General features: G+C 27.0%; 3 protein-coding genes across 5 annotated transcripts in view; 2 read left to right on the top strand and 1 right to left on the bottom strand.

The window, feature by feature from the left end:
* Positions 1 to 340: 340 nt before the first annotated feature.
* LOC123259901 (acetylcholine receptor subunit alpha-like 1) lies at positions 341 to 5,282 on the bottom strand. The gene is made up of 8 exons (XM_044720707.1): positions 5,114 to 5,282; positions 4,520 to 4,659; positions 4,388 to 4,432; positions 3,236 to 3,345; positions 2,743 to 3,134; positions 2,521 to 2,673; positions 786 to 955; positions 341 to 669 (listed from the first exon to the last, which is right to left on the bottom strand). The coding sequence occupies exons 1-8, from the start codon at positions 5,205 to 5,207 to the stop codon at positions 424 to 426; spliced, it is 1,350 nt and encodes a 449-aa protein (XP_044576642.1). The 5' UTR covers positions 5,208 to 5,282; the 3' UTR covers positions 341 to 423.
* Positions 5,283 to 6,427: 1,145 nt separating this feature from the next.
* Positions 6,428 to 11,404, top strand: LOC123260121. The gene is made up of 8 exons (XM_044721075.1): positions 6,428 to 6,527; positions 6,608 to 6,876; positions 6,951 to 7,131; positions 7,206 to 7,312; positions 8,718 to 8,858; positions 9,169 to 9,249; positions 9,699 to 9,929; positions 11,117 to 11,404. Exons 1-8 carry the CDS (start codon positions 6,428 to 6,430, stop codon positions 11,225 to 11,227), a joined length of 1,221 nt encoding a protein of 406 aa, XP_044577010.1. The 3' UTR covers positions 11,228 to 11,404.
* A 545-nt stretch (positions 11,405 to 11,949) lies between these two features.
* LOC123259892 (nesprin-1) overlaps positions 11,950 to 17,280 on the top strand; it is a 91,088-nt gene continuing 85,757 nt past the window's right edge. For all 3 annotated transcript variants that reach the window (XM_044720680.1, XM_044720677.1, XM_044720669.1), the window contains exons 1-3: positions 11,950 to 12,254; positions 14,915 to 15,324; positions 15,409 to 15,652. In XM_044720680.1, the coding sequence (XP_044576615.1) occupies positions 14,974 to 15,324; positions 15,409 to 15,652 (595 nt within the window). In that variant the 5' untranslated portion in view covers positions 11,950 to 12,254; positions 14,915 to 14,973. The remainder of the gene's footprint in view (positions 12,255 to 14,914; positions 15,325 to 15,408; positions 15,653 to 17,280) is intronic.

Raw genomic sequence — 17,280 nt, 5'->3', positions numbered from 1 at the left:
TTTAATCTTCCATTGCATAAAAATTGCCCGTCTTCCACTTGTTCGTTGATTTTACTTGCTTCGATTAAAATTATACACTCACTAATATTTATAAATATAAATATAAATATATATGAATTTTTTTTTAAAACAAATAGACATAGAAAAAAAGAACTGATGTTAAATAGAAGAGGCAAATATATATAATCTTTAATTTTGTAATAATTTATCTATTATGTATTAAATATATATTTGTTTTTTTTTTTGCAAGGTAATAAAATATATTAATATTTTAATACCAATAACAATAAATTGATTAATATCAATTTAATAATTATTTTTTTTTTCTTAAATTAAAAAGTGAAATTGCTAAAAAATTAATCAACGATGAAGATATAAGAAAACTATGAGATAAAAAAAATATAAAAAAATAATTAGCGATTTTCAGGACAAACACGATATCGCCATCAGGATAAAAATATTACAGAAGATCAAAAATGAGGAACGATCAATGGCCGTCGCGAGGAGAATCCATTCCAACTGTGTAACGTTAACCGGAGATGAAATAATATTCTCCCGGTCGCCGTTTTCGGAGCACGTGGATATCAGATTTGAGGCGTAGACGGAGGAAGAATCAACGCCTTGACTTTCTCTGAGCTCTTGTTCTCCAGCAGAGTACTCAGACTGGATCTATAATTAATTATAATAGCGGGATGTAATAATGATAATAATGATGGTATAATAAATTTAGTGAGTTAGCTGTTGATGGCGATGGCGATGACAATAAATTATATGAATGGACTAACCGCTTGGATGAGGTCGCTCAGACCTAAATATCTTCCAGGCCAACCGACTAGAATTTTTTTTAGATGTCGTGGGAGTGGTCGACTGTATGGCCTCCGCGATAAGTTTATTATTATTGCTGAAATAACTAGAGATATTGTCACTTGATATAGACAACCGCTGTAGAAGCTTACTGAAAATAACAAAATTTATAATAAGTTTTTTTTATTTTGAATTATACCATTGATGGTCTAGTTTATGTTTTTAATTTTTTATCAAGTTCAAGTTATAGATATTTTTGTTTTTTTTTTTAAATTGCTAAATTTAGAGTGTTAGTCTGTCAGTTTAAACATTTTTATAACTTTTATAAATTTACATTTTAGTAAATGAAATTTTTTTTAAAATTTGATAATTAAAGAAGAAAAATTCTAATTGAAATTTCAAATAATAATTTATAAAATTTTAATTGATAATTAAATAACAAGAATTTTTTCGAATAAAATTTTTCTTATACTTTTAAATGTTATATTTTGTTATTTAATAAAAATTTTTTTTAAATCATTAAATTATCTATATTATTAAGAATATAAGAAAAATTTTGTTTCCAGGATAGTCATATGATAAAATCGGGTTTTTTTAGTGAAATTTAGTATCATTGCAAAGGTCTTGACTTTAATTTATGCCTTTTCAAAGTTTCATTTCATTCTCATCGATAGTCAATTTATTATGATAAGTATTTAGGCTGCATTCGAAAATACTCTATCTCTAGATACACAATTAAGAAATGACCTTGTATCTTGTGAAATATTGACATTTTTAAAGATATAAGCTCATCCCGACATTACAGTCATCGAGACCTTTCATTTGAGTACCCACATCAATTTTTCATATATTTTATATATTTATATATATGAATATATGAAAAATATATAAAAATGCATGTGGGTACTCAAATGAAAGCTCTTAATGAGCGTAACATCAGAATGAGCTTACATTTTCAAAAATATCAATAATTAAGAAATGACCTTGTATCTCGTGAACTATTGACATTTTTAAAGATGTAAGCTCATCCCGACGTTATACTTATTAAGACCTTTCATTTGAGTACCCACATCAATTTTTCATATATTTTACATATTTATATATATGAATATATGAAAAATATATAAAAATGCATGTGGGTACTCAAATGAAAGCTCTTAATGAGCGTAACATCAGAATGAGCTTACATTTTCAAAAATATCAATAATTAAGAAATGACCTTGTATCTCGTGAACTATTGACATTTTTAAAGATGTAAGCTCATCCCGACGTTATACTTATTAAGACCTTTCATTTGAGTACCCACATCAATTTTTCGTATATTTTATATATTTATATATATATGAATATATGAAAAATATATCAAAAATGCATGTGGGTACTCAAATGAAAGCTCTTAATGAGTGTAAAATCGGGATCAGCTTATATCTTTAAAAACGTCAATATTTAAGAAAGTACTGTGCAATTTAACAAAAGTCATTATTTAATAACGCAAAATTTTAATTTTTTATAGTTCACAAGCCACGACAGTCACTTAGTAACTGCAAGTTTGCTAGTAATTTTTAATTGAATAAAAATTTTTAAAGCATGTAATTTTAAAAATAATTTTTTCAAATAAAAATTATTTTTTAAAAAATAAACTCTATTCTTCCTTGAGGAAGAAAAAATTTTTTAGAAACTGGACCATCAATAAAATTACTAAAAAAAGTAAATTACCAAGTAATGGTGAATTTGTTGAGTGCGGTGGTATTCTGTATCCAAAATAAATTAAAAATAACGATATAACAATAACATTAACTCCACATAACAACAATTTTTCTTTGCTCTGTGCTGGTAACCAAAAATTCACCAGACACATGATGACTATAGCTGCAAAATAAATTAATATTTATAATTAAATAAATAGATGTAAAATATTAATTAAAAAAAAAAATTTACCAGCTGCGGGGGTGAGAAATACTGAGCTGTAAAGCGGAGCATTTCTTTTGATAGTCAGTGTAAATACAAGATGAATATACGGTTCATCTTTGCAGCATTCATATGTGGTGACGTTCCGTAGCCTGGTAACATCGACCAGCCGCCACTCTGTGTTGTCCACCAAATTGATAGTGCCTTCAAGGGAATTGTTGTTCAGTCTCAAGTCTATTTGGTTTCCTGAGTAGGACCACGAGCCGAGTTTCAGCTGACAGATCTGGGTGTCGAAGGGCCACAGCCGAAGGTCGAGATCACACAAAGCGAGAAAGTGGGTCGGTGGCACCCAAATCACCGTTCCGTCAGAGTATATGTGACAATGCGTGTCCCCGTAGTGCTCAACTGATGATATCGCTATGCTGCAATTGTTTAATAAAATTATGAGTGTAAATAATCTTCATTAAGTCATTTTGTGATTTAAATTTAATTGATTCATTTAAATTGTATAATTCAATATTACCTGTTGTAGAGAATGATGTCTGGTTGCCACACTTCATGACTGCCAGCTTGGAGTCTACCGAGTCCCCCATAGTTTGAAGCATTCCATTTTAGTTTATCGTCCGTCCAAACCTTTAAATTTGTTTGGTAATTATTTACAAGTGGGGTCAATCCCATTTTGCCCTATTTTTGGCCATAGAAAAATTTTTTTTGATCAAATTGATCAATTTTTTTTATAAATTGTTCCTTTTTTTTATGTATTTAAAAAAAAATAACAAAAGCATCAAAAAAAGATAAAATAGAAATTTGATCCAAAAACATGAAAGCCAATATTTTTTCCAAATTTTAAATGCAAAAAAGCTATCGAAATTTTTATTTTTTCCTTTCACGACATTTTTTATCATAAACGTGCTGTAAAAACAAGCAGAATAAAAAAAAAATTTTATGTCAATTTTTCACCTAGTTATGGTATTTATTTTAATTATAAATTTTTTTTTTTTTTGGTAAAAATTGAATTTTGTATTGAACAAACAAAAAGCAATATTTTAAAAATAGTATAAGAATCATCAATTTTTATCAGATAAAGATAAAAATTTAATATTTTAATTTATTTTACAATCAATTGTTAAAAATTTAATGTTTGAACAATTTTATATTGTTCAAATATGTTTTGAGTTTTAGAAAAAATTTATTAAAGCTTGAATTTTGAAATAAATTTTCTCAAATTTTAAATCCATGGAAATTAGTACGTTAGAAAAAAAAATATTAATGGTAAACCCACTTAGAAAAAATCATATCTTGAGAAAAAAAAATTAATTTGTAAAGACAATAATTATCTTGGATGACAAAATGTTTCATTATTCAAACATATATTTTTATCCTTAAAAAAATTTTTTTAAGTCTTATTTATAAAATTATTTTTTGAAAAATTAATAAAATTGAAAATTAGTACATAAAAAACTATTAATAGTAAACCTATGTTAAAAAAGAAACTAATTTTTTTATTGATTTATTTAAATATTTTACTTTAAAAAATATTTTATTTAAGCTCAGACTATTTTAATCTTCCTCATTAATTTTCTTGACTTAGAAAAATCTCTTAATGATTTATAAAACTTATAAATAAATTTTAAATTAAATAAAAAAATTTTTTATTAATTAATTATTGAATTACCATTCTAACCCATGCTTGAACGCTAATAGCAGACTTAAACTCTTCCTGAAAGAACAAAAAGCGCTTTATTAGTAAAAAGAGCAATAATAAATAAACAAAACTAAAAAAAAAAAAACCATAAAATAAACTTACCACTGAAATATGATTGATGGTCATGCCAAAAAAAACACGAGTAGCATTGAAATGTTGTGCCGGTCTAGCAAATTTATCATACTTAGAAAGCAAATCCCGCTTTAGTCTATCGACCCACGTAGCGTTCCACAGTTCAGCATCTTGTCGGAGTCAAAATCATCGTTGAAATTGTTAATATTGATCATTAAATTACATTTAAACAAAACCAGACAGTACTGCCAGCAATATAAAGGTAAATATTGTTTAGTTGGGGCAGACGGAATTAAAATAGAGATAGATGTATCACTTGACGTGACACTTGGTGAACATGATACAAATGAAAGACTAAGTGGATAAACGGTAAACGTTAAGCTAAACGTTAACTCTATACACATGAGATAAATTTCGTCCAGGAAAATATTACCTAACATCCAAATAATTCAGTTAGTACATTAATTTTTATCCTTAAAAATGATAATTAAAAATATTTATTCATTTTTTGGTTCAGGAATTTTTTTCTTCATTTCATTTGAATTCAAAAATATTTTTTTGTGCTAAATAAAATTTTGATAGCAATTTTTGTAAAATTATTTCTTTGGAAAATATTAGACTTACATGCTGAGTGAACTGGCGTAATGTTGTAATTGACGTAAATAAGAAGAAAGTAACTGACAAAAGCACGGTAAAAGTTTATTGTAAAACGACACATCACTAGTTTGATGTTGCTGTTACTGGTAACTGAGGACAAGTGTACTGACTGGTAAATTGTCACTGTACTGAATCAAATACTGGTCTATTGTAGTCATTGACGGATGTGAAGATGATGATAATGATGATGGCTGTTGACGGTGAAGAAGAGTCAGCTGATAATTTAATAGCTTTTTTGGGAATTTCAATTATTATTTGGGAAAAATCTAATTTTTTTTAATTATTAACTTTTTTATTATACTGCTTTATTTTGGGGTGATATTTTTTGTAGGTGAAAAATACGATAGAATAATTTTAAGATTCAAATTAAATTTTACTTTGAGAATTATTTGATAATAATCAGAGATTGTAATATCAATAAATGAAATTTACAATTTTAGTTGTATTATTTACAATAATGCATTAAAAGTGATGAGAAATTTTGGATCGAAGATTATGTTAAATTTTAACCACAGTATAATTAATTTGGATACTTTGGATAGAAAATCGCTGTCAAACTATAGATATAAACAATTCAATAATTAGCCTAAATATTTGTATTAGAAACTTTGCTGTAAAAATTGATAGATCGAAGATGAAAATTATTTTTATAGAGTTTGAATTAATGTTAATTAAACCTTACATTTTACTGACACAAATTTGAAAATTTTGGATATGATATTGAAGGGACAGGATTTTGTCGGTTCATCTGTCTGTTTTAATCTAAATCAGGTCAGTATCTCAGGACTGGAGTCCTTTCATAGATAGGGGAAGGTCCTGCTATCTATTTAGAGTGGGACTGCAGTTTACTTTGTTAAAAATTGGGAGTCATTTCGAAGATTGTCAAAGTTTTGATTTGTTTATAATTTTTTTAATTTTCTTCAAAATTCGATTTTTTAAAACTAACAAAAAAAATATTTTTGAAAATTTAAAATTTTTCCGAAATTTAATTTTTTTCTCAGTAACGAAAAAAAATTTTTTGTAATTAAAACTTTTTTTTTATACTGAAAAAATACAAAATTTGGCCTAAAAAACTTGTTTCAGCTAAATAAAAATAGATTTTCTATAAAATTATAGAAAAAATATATTTTTTTTTCTATAAATAAAGAAAAAAAAAACAAAAGAAATTTTTACCTATTTTAGATACTGTCATTGTCATTATTTTAATCAATAAATTGTAAATAAATACTTATTGATAAAAAAAAAACTATCCACCTAAAGTTCGAAAAAGAAATAACAAAAATGGAGAAATTAAAAAAAAATGGATCTCAAATAAAAAGCAACAAAACAAGTCGAACGAGCTTGTCCAAATCGACAATGACCGAAACCACCGAATCTATAGGTTACAAAAATACTCGGAATTCACATATTAAATTATAAAGCTAAGTATTTATAATGATATTTATAGAAAATTATTTTAAGCAGCGGATTCGAGCAGGGCTGATACAATTTCGAGGATTTCATCTCGGAGAGACTCGTTTTTTCTGATAGACCGTCGGATATCTGAAGAAGAGTCTCAAAGACGTTATTCATGGCTGCAAAAAACCCGGCTGAGTATCGCGAGCACGCGAAATCAGGCGCGACTGATCCACGAAGTCAAATTCCCGGATACTTTTGGTGGGCTGTATTCCGCCAAGTACTCTCCCAAGGGAGACTTAATCGCAACTGGGTTTGGAACTGGCGCTATTCAGGTTTTTATTTATTTTTCTGGTATTGTATTTGGAGATGCTTATCAGACTAATATCTTGTGTCGTAAATCGCGTAGATAAGGAATGGAGAAAACGGGGAATTTCGTACCACGCTAAGAAATGGACTGGATACGTCTCTTCCTGTGTTGTGTTGTCGCTTCAATCCTCTCTACGACAATATTTTTTACGCTTCAAGCGGCTGCGGAAATATTTTTTTGTGCATGACAGACACTAATGTATTTTCACGATTCATTCAAGGTTTTTTTTTCTTTTCAATTGATATGTTTATACATGTTAAATTTTATAAATATACTCATGAAATGACGTTTCAGAGCCAAATAATGAAATAAATACCATTGACGTGAGTCTTGATGGTAAATTTATTGTTTCTGGTGGTAAAGATGCTGCTTTGAGACTTTACGACGCTCAGACTGCTAAAGTAATTTTTTTTTTATTATTTTTAAATCTTATATTTATTTATAAATACATTTAAGTTTAAAATTAAAATTCAATTTATTCATCCATACGTATTAATGAAAAATTAGTTTTTTTTGTTAAATTAATTTTTTTTATCATTCACAGAAAAAAGGTCTTGGAAAAAATTACAGAAAAATATGTTTTAGAAATTCAATTTTTAGATTATTAGAATTTTCAATTTTACATTAGGAAAAATTTTATTTTTAGATGCCAAAAAATGTTAATTTATAAATTCACCATATGAAAAAAATTTTTAATTTATAATGAAAATTTTTAATTATATATTTGAAAAATATATGCGTTAACGGTATAAAATTATATACGACCAAAATTCTTGTATAATTTCATACTGATAGACATTCATATATACTTTTATATATTTTAATCAAATTTTATTTTTTGGGTATTTTATATTTATAGATTCATTCTTGTAAATTTAAGTTAATTTTTGTAAATATATCATAAAATGGCCGAGTAATTTTTATATAATCATTTCTGTAATTTTCACATTTAAATTATTACCATATTTGGTTTCTCAAAATTATGTATATGTTTTTTTTTTTTCAGATTTTGTCAATATTTTTTATAATCTGTAGAATATTATCATATTTTAAGTTTCACTAATTAATACATATTATTTTTATAGTGTTGATTGACGATCCTCGTTAAAAATAATTATGATGAATAAATATTTCAAGTCTAAATAATCAAAAGAAAATTCTCAAAAAAATTTTAATTTTTAATAATAATACATATTTTAATTTTAAATATTATCATCCATCACGTTAAAAATAAATTACCTAGCCAAATTTACCCATAGAAATATGGCCAATTTCTTTCTTCGTTGTAAATATTTCCATTTCAAGTATATGATACCAAATTAAATATAAAGTTGCAACTATCAGGCACAAAGGACTTACTATTAGTAGTACCATAAGCATTTCAGGTGCACCTAGAGTCAACGGCATTTTTAATGAAAAAAGGACAAAAAAAAAAAGAGTTCTGAAAGTAATAAAAAAAAAGCTGTAAAGAAACAAAATTGCTGGTTCAATTGGAGCAGGCTGACGAAATTTTCAAAAGCGAATATATTAGCTTATTTTTCTCTTCGCTATTCGAGAAGTTTTTTTTTCCGGCGCCACCTAGTAGAGACTCTTGAACTAACAAATTATTTTCTTTTCTTCTGAATTTCAATAGTAATGAATTATTTAAAATTCTTCCTAATCTGGATAAAATAATTCTCTTTAAAATTTTGTCAATAAAATAATACTTTTATAAATATTTAAATAATTTTATAATAAGGAAAATTTTTCAATTATTTTTAAAAATCAAATTAAGATATTTTGATAAAGAAAAAATTAATTTTACAGTTAATTCACACTTATGGAAGAAATGAAGCAGATTTAACAGATGAAAATGATAATTATCACCGAATGCGAATATTTTCTGCTAAATTCCATCATATTTATGAAAATTTAATTATTACTGGAGGTTGGGATGATACATTGCGTGTAAGTTATTATTTATTTTATTTTTCTTTATTCTACATTTAAAAATTTTTATTTTGATTAAAATTATTACGCTAAAAAAAATTAATTTAATTGATAATCTGAAATGAAATAAAAAAATTCTTAAATCTAATAAAATTCACTCGAACAAAGAAAAATTTCCAAGATCTAGAATTTTTCTAGTTTAAAAATAAAATTTTTAAAAATGATTTTTTCAATAATTTTTCTCTTGAATCAAATTATTTTCTTTTATTTATTACTATACTAATATTAATAATATTTTTTCCCAAAAATGAAAAAATTGTTAATACAGATATGGGACAGAAGAGTTGACTCGGGTTCAATAAAAGTTATGAAAGGACCGCACATATGCGGCGACGCAATCGACGTAAGAGTAAGTAACAATTATCATCATCGCTAATAAAAATAAAATAAGTTATATTAACTGTCCCCGTCTTTGCTCTTCGAATCGGCGCTATTTATTAAGTATACAGTAAACACTAGATAGAGCAAACAGCAAATAAAAAAATACGCGTAAAATGTGAGTTTAAAATTAAATCGTGAACTCACTAAATCCATTAAGCTTTCGAGTATTTTCTGTTGCTTATTAATAAGTCACTATCATCATCATTATTTTCGTTTCACTCATCGTCGCTCTAATTTATTAAGCAACTATTCTCAAGGTCAATTTTCACCCGACTTTTAATTGTCTTTTATATTCTATTTTTTTTAGTACAAATTTTTAATTAAAATGTTAAAAAGGCAATTTATTTTAAACGAAAGTAATAATTGAATGTTAATTAATTTTTATATGATTTATAAGAAGAAATGATAAATTTATAGGACACAAAGATTGTCACCGGATCCTGGGTCGTCAGAGGAAGTCTTCAGCTCTGGGATATGACAACCGCGAAACTTATAGAGACGATCGTGCCAGAAAATCGGCCGACCAGCCTAGATGGAGAGTTTATCTATGCGGTTCAATATTTCGACGGGGATCCTTATGGGGAGCATGTTCTTGCAGGAGGTTCTGGTACTGGGGCTCTTGAAGTTATAAATATCAAAGATAAAAAGGTATATTGTTTAATTAAATCATCTGTAATTAATAATTTATAAAGTTATTTAAAATTGTTCTCTTGATTTAAGATAATTTTTTTTTTGTGTATGAATTTCAAAAATTTTGCGCTAAATTAAATTTGTAAATTTTTTAATTTTATTTTTGAAAATTGGTACAAATATGATAAAATTTTTATGTTAAATCCCGCTAATTTAATCACACGTGTTTTTTATCCGACATAAACTTCTACATTTTTGTTTTTATTTTCTTAACATGAAAATTGAATTTTTTTATTTTCCCTTTACTTTTGTGTATTTTATGTTGATAATTTATTTTTGGCTAATGAAATACTTTTGAAGTTTATTAAAAAATGGAATTTGAGTAGAAGCATTTAATAAAATAATAAACAATAATTTAAAATGCTTAAATGTTAATTATAATTGCCTAATGAATGATACAAATATTGTTCAAATAAATATTTCCATACTTTTATTATCAGTAGAAGTACTATAAATATATTGATCGTTATTTAAACAAAAAATGACCGATATTATATAATTTAATTCATTGCTAAGTTGTTGTTTTTACAGTAATATCGTGGTTTAATATGATTATTAATTCACATTTAGTATTCAGTTGCTATAAATCCATGTTTATGCTCAAAAAAATTGTAAAACAGATCGTTAAGAAAATCATTTCAAATAAAAATCAGAGTTGATTTTATGATCAACTTTTCTTTGTACATTAAATGTAAAATATTGTTTTAATTATAAATAGTGTAAAAATTTTTTGTCACAATTGGAAGAATTTATGACAAATTTTTTATTAAGTAAGTTTTATTTCGATCAAAAATTAATTTTTCTATCATGTTAATGTCAATGTTGAGTAATTGTATGACAGCTCAGTCTATTTTCAGTAATAAAAAATCAAAAAGTAAAGATATTAAAAAAAATTTTTTTTTTTAAATTGAAGATAAAAATTAGTTCGATTTTCGATAAATCAAATTTTACTAAAATTTTTGGATCGAAAAAGTCCTCAAATTTTGAATTTTGATTAACAATTTGAAGGTCAAATTTTCGATTTATTATAACTGAAAATTGGAGTTTTACTTGTATATAAAAACAAAATATTGCAAAGAAGAAATATTTAAACTTAACTTAATTTTTGTGATAAGTAAATTTTGATTAATGAAATTTTTTTCCAGGTTGTTGGGAATTTTGAAGTCAGCAAAGCAATAATGACAATAGACAGCAATCGAAGCTCAATAATTTACGGAGGCATGGAATCAGTTCTTCGATTAGCGGATTTTAGTTAATGAATTTAATAATTAATCAAGTGTAAAAGTGGAGAACATGTTGATTATAAAAAAAGTGGAGAATATGTTGATAATAAAAAAGGGTTGAAAAATTGTGTTGATAATATAGAGCGGAAAGTAACCTTGTAAAAACCAGAAAACGGTATACAAGTAAAACTCATAATAATAATATAATTAATCAAGGGTGACTTTCCATTATTATAAAATAAAAAAAAAAAAAATATAATGTTTGATAGTGTGCAGAATAAAACTGTCGGAAAAATTACAATTGTCATATCGTAATCCAGAATCAGATTTCAATGTAAAATTATGAAAGTGAAGATAGAGAAAATCTGGTCCTGGATTGTGATAAGACAATTATAATTTTTCCTATAATTTTTTTTCCGTATGGATGTATTAATTTATTGAATAAATGCAAATTGTAATAAGAAGAGTAAAAATAGCAACTATTTTGAAGATTGAGTTGAAGGTTGAAGTTGAGTCGAAGGAGGATAGGAGAAAATATGGGGTGACGATGGAAATGCGTTTGATGGAGGCTGATAATGACAACGATGAGGAAGGGTACGCGGCAGTAGTTAAGTCTAGTTGTACTGATGGTATAACACATAGTCCAAGTCGAATGTCGAGTGATGCCAAAGTTAAATATAAACCCGGCGTCGGGACGACCGCCCGCGCGGGTATCCAACCCTGGACCAATGATCCAGGGATCGTCAGTCTGTTCGTGCTGCTCCGCGTGAACCGTGAACCGCCGTTTTTAATTACTTTTTTTTTTTAAACGAACGATCGACGACTCTGTGACTTTTTCGTTATTTTACAGTTTTCGATAAAATTTATTCTGTGTCTAGTGCATTTATAAATTTTTCTTACTACCTTATTTATTATTACAATTATTCTTTGGGATTATTTATTGTTTGTTAATTTGTGGACTGTTTATGTAAGTGAAGTTTTTTGGGTTTGTGAATTTTATTTTATTTACTTAAGAAGAGGGTCAAAGTTCGTCGACCGATTGCGTGAGGATTTATATTGAGTACGCAATTGTTTTTATTTTCTTTCGTTGTTTTTCCTGATCTTCTGGGATCGTTATTTCATTTACGAATTACCCGGTGTTGTAACAACAATAATAACAATAATAATAATCAGGAATAAAATTTTTGGTCGATTAATTAAAAAATTTAGTTTTATAATTTGCTTTGAAAAAAATTAGTAGATATCAAATATTAATTAGTTTCAAAATTCTTTAATAATTATTGGAATTGTGAAGATAATTTTTAAATTTATCAGCTAATTTTATACAATGATAATCAAGAAACTTAATTAAAAAAAAAAAAAAATCTTTAACCAAATAAAACAATTTTTGAGGAAAAAAATTTTTTTTCTATTTAATTTAATTTTACTTGGTTCAATTATTTTTTTGCTTAATTCAAGATGATGAAACTCTTGACAATTATTTTTTTGTTTCAAATCAAGATAATTTTTTTTTTTGACGTTTGATTTCCCGGAAATATTCCGATTGAAAAAATTTATTAGTGCATCAAAAATATAGAGTACAAAATTGGACATTTTTGAAATTGAAAAAATAAAATTGTGGAAAATATGACAATTTTATATTTTTATTATATTCATAGAAATTTTGAATTATTTATTAATTTTGTTCAAATGATATAAAATTTTATTTTTATTTTAAATTCATTGATTATTATTATTATTATTATAAAATTAAGAGTATATTTGGTGTGACAGATAATTTTTTAGTTCTAAAAAAGAAAATAAAAAAAATTCAAGCTATAAAATTTTAGACAATTGTGAATAATTTTCAGATAATTTTTACAATTGTTAAATTTTTTCAATAAAACTTTATTTGATTTTTTGAAAATAAACCAAACTGACAGATGTCTTATACTTTTATTATTATTGTTATTATATTAAGCAATGAATAATGATATTATATAATGGTTAATAATGGGATCAATAGAAAAAATGTGTGAAGGATAATGAGGTCGTTACTCTCAGCACGATTGCCCAATAGGATATTTAAAGTTTTGAATATTTATTTGCGAATTTCGTCGAAGGCGGTCACTCTAACAAAATCAACGGATCGAGTAAGAGACAGCACACTTACATTCACATCATCCCCCTTTCGACTATTTCAGTTCGATTCGCCGAGTTTTATTTTTGGAATTACCACAACCGTCGACACTAAATTAACTGACTCAATTTTCTCTATCATTCGGTATTTTTTGAGCCAATTCATAATTAATTGGTCCATTTAACTTATCAGAATTTATTGATCAAGAGGGTGAACAAATTATTTGATGAATTCCAAGTAATTGATCGTTAATAAAGAGAATTATCCTCTCGAAGAGAGGAATTTAGGAACGATAAGTAAGAAGGAAATTTTAGTCAAGAGTGAATCGGAATTAAAAACTCTAGAATAGCTTCACATGTAGCAAGTATGAGTTAAAATAGAAATAATCCTAAATATAGTCGGCCTACTCGAGTCCAACGGAAAATTAGAGGAGATTGTTAGACGTTTTAACGCAATTGTCACGGTATAGTGTAGCGTACAAGCGGCAAATAAAAGTTTCAGTTTATTTATTAGTATTTTGTAGACAGTGTAGAAAATTTCCGGTGGAAAAAAATTTTTAAATACTACCGACATGTGCGTTACAAAGTAAACTGATTCTTAAATACTAAAAGCTTTGTATTTTTAGATAATCTCAACGTGAGACACCCAATAGTGACAGCTGGGTAACAAGTCCATGCTTTATTTATTAAGGTAGCTTTCATCGGTTTTAATTTTTAACAACTGATAAATAAATTTTTATATTTTTCTGTTCACTTAAATTATTTTTTAAAACAAATTTTTCCTAATTAATATTTTTTTCTGAATTAATGGAGTTTTTCCTTAGTATGTTTTTTTTTGGAAAATTTTGATTGACGATGATTGATGATTTTTAGATTAATGAGGGAAATAGGAAGTACCAGAGGCGTGGAAGTCGATGACAAGATTTTTCATGAATTTATTATTTGACAAATTATAATTTAATTACTTCTAGCTACGAAATTGAAGAAGAAAAAAATCATTTTGATCTTAAAGTTGGCAATAATAAAAACTTTGTAACTATTTATTAAAAAAAAAAATTATTATTACTGTAGTTTATTTGAAAAAACTATTTTTTTTTCTTTACTGACACTCAAAAATTGAGTCCTTAATTTTAATGCTAAGTACTTTTTGTTTAATTTTTAATTTTATTTATCTAATAAAACATTTTTTTCAAGTTACTTTTTTTTTATCGAATTTTCTGAAGCTAATTTTATAAGTTATCAATAACACAAAACGAATCTTATATGATAAAAAATTATTTACAAGCTATTCCGATAAAGTAAAGATGTATTAAGCTCGATAAAAAATTTTTTGTCATTATTTTAAAATAATAAATTGCTTATATCTTCGAAACTTAATAAAATCGAAGCATTCTTGAAAATTTTCATAACAAAAGTATTTTTTTTTCTCAGTGTAAGGACAAGAACGTAGGTATAAATTTTTTGGAAAATCCCTAAAAATTGAATCTTTTAATTAAAAACAAAAAAAAAATTAAGTTATAATTTATCATTATCCATTAAAATAAATAAATACTAAAATTACAAATTAATATCATTATAATTGGTATTAATAATTAATTACAGCGATGAATCGAGACAAGATTGAAATAAATATCAAATAAGTAAAACAAAAAGGAGCAAAAATGTCGCAAAATCCACGAGCGCCGGGAGGACCAGGGTGGCCTGGGAACCCAACAAACCCAAGTCCATTTCGACCAGCATCACCGTTCAGTCCAACACCAATGTCACAATCACCAGTACGATCTCGCGGTCCTTTTACGCCGATCCACCATCCAATTTCGCCTCTAACTTACCCGGGTATGATGCAACCGATGAGCCCAGTGCCCATCGGTATGTCGATCTCTCCGGGTATGTCTCCCGCCTTTGGAGGTGTGGGAGTTCCTACGCCTCCAGGGTTCATTCAGTGTCCCAGACCTCGTTGGCCGTCGCCCGTTTCTACTGGAAACGCTGCGCCTCGTCCTTATATTCCACAGGTAATGTATTAATTCTCATGCTCCTAGTTTACTATTCAATTAATTATTAATTTAGTGAAAGAAAAAAATATTATTCTTCATCAGAGCCCAATGGAACGTATCAGAGATCAAAGTTACCGAACATCCCCCGTCCCCTGTGGACCTCCCGAATACCTGATAGCTCCATATCGCACCGGAGACTACGAATACTTTGGTGTTCCCCTGGAACCGACAGTCCACGATGATGATGAGAGCGGACCCAGCACAGCTGAGATCATTGCCAGCCAAAGTCAAGACTATGTTGATGAAAAACTCGCCGAATATCAAGCCACTATCGCCTTACTACAAGGTTTGTCTTATCAATTTCTTTTTATTTAACTTCATTTGATTTTATAAATTATATTTGAAATTTTTGAGTTTTTATTTGAGAATTTAATTCAAAAATTTTAATCACGCGTAAAAAAAAAAAGAGTTGAAAATTTAATTTTTGCAAACTGTAAAATTACACTCGAAATTAAAAATCAGTTTGAAATTTTTTTAATGAAATTATTAAACAACTAGCAATCTTGCAGTCACCATGTGACTGCCCTGACTTGTGAACTATAACTAATTGAAATTTTGCTTTATTAAATAATGACTTTTGTTAAATTACACTGTACTTTTTTAACTATTGACGTTTTTAAAGATATAAGCTCATCCCGATGTTATGCTCATCAAGAGCTTTTATTTGAGTACCCACATGCATTTTGATATATTTTTCATATATTCATATATATAAATATATAAAATATATGAAAAATTGATTTGGGAACTCAAATGAAAGGTCTCGATGAGTGTAATGCCGGGGTGAGCTTATATCTTTAAAAATGTCAATAGTTCACAAGATATTTGTTAAAATGCTCTGTACTTTCTTAACAATTAACGTTTTTAAAGATATAAGCTTATCTCGATGATACACTCATCAAGAGCTTTCATTTGAGTACCCACATGCATTTTGATATATTTTTCATATATACATATATATAAAATATATAAATATATGAAAAAATGAAGTGGGTACTCAAATGAAAGGTCTCGATGAGTGTAACATCGGGATGAGCTTATACCTTAAAAAATGTCAATAGTTCACAAGATACAAGGTAATTTTTTAATCATGTATCTAGAGATAGAGCATTTTCGAATGCAGCCTAAATACTTATTATCATAAATTGATTATCGGTGAGAATGAAATGAAACCTTGAAAAGGCACAAATTCAAATCAAGACCTTTGCAATGACACTAAATTTCACTGAAAAAACCGATTTTGTCATATATGACTATCCTAGAAACAAAATTTTTCTTATTCTCTTAATAATATAGATTATAATTAATAAGCTAACTAATTCCAACTATTTGAAGAATAAAATTAAATTCACCCACTTTCTACAGAAATATCCTTTTAATATTTTTATGAGAGTATTAAAAATAAATTATATTCTTCTTTTCATCTATTAAAAACAAATATTCTTTCGAAAAAAATTCATGGGAACTTTGTACTAAGCCGGGAGTCGAACCCAGATCTCTTGGAATACATGTCAGGTGTTCTATCAGTTAATCTACAAGAATTTTGCTATTGATACAAATATATAAGACCCACTTAAAAATATAATTGATAAAATGAATATTGTTCATTTTGATTTCTTGAGAATGGGGGTTTTCCACTATTATAAAGGTTATCCTATTTTATACAAAAAAAATTCACACGTTTGGCGAATATTTAACCATTGATCAGCCGTTTCACCTACGCAATATCTCAGTCTTGACCCACTTATCAAGCCGCTACTGTACTCTAGTCGTCACTAGTTATTTTAGCGCCTCTACAAATACGTTATATTTGTTATTACATTTATAAACATAACTAATACATAACACACTCAGTCGAAACTATTATACATCTAACTCAAGCGGTTTGGTCATTATACTTCGCACTTTACGATA

Source organism: Cotesia glomerata, linkage group LG2 (genome assembly GCF_020080835.1).
Source record: "Cotesia glomerata isolate CgM1 linkage group LG2, MPM_Cglom_v2.3, whole genome shotgun sequence".
NCBI lineage: Eukaryota > Metazoa > Arthropoda > Insecta > Hymenoptera > Braconidae > Cotesia > Cotesia glomerata.
Note: the sequence above shows the minus strand (reverse complement) of the source record. Positions and strands in the feature narration are given on the sequence as shown.

Coding starts and splice junctions, on each gene's coding strand:
- LOC123260121 (XM_044721075.1), top strand. CDS start 6,428: ATGGAGAAATTAAAAAAAAATGGATCTCAAATAAAAAGCAACAAAACA. Junction 6,877..6,950: donor TTGGAACTGGCGCTATTCAG/GTTTTTATTTAT, acceptor TAAATCGCGTAG/ATAAGGAATGGAGAAAACGG. Junction 9,930..11,116: donor TAAATATCAAAGATAAAAAG/GTATATTGTTTA, acceptor ATTTTTTTCCAG/GTTGTTGGGAATTTTGAAGT.
- LOC123259901 (XM_044720707.1), bottom strand. CDS start 5,207: ATGTGTCGTTTTACAATAAACTTTTACCGTGCTTTTGTCAGTTACTTT. Junction 956..2,520: donor AACAAATTCACCATTACTTG/GTAATTTACTTT, acceptor TGTTATTTTCAG/TAAGCTTCTACAGCGGTTGT. Junction 670..785: donor TGAGCGACCTCATCCAAGCG/GTTAGTCCATTC, acceptor AATTAATTATAG/ATCCAGTCTGAGTACTCTGC.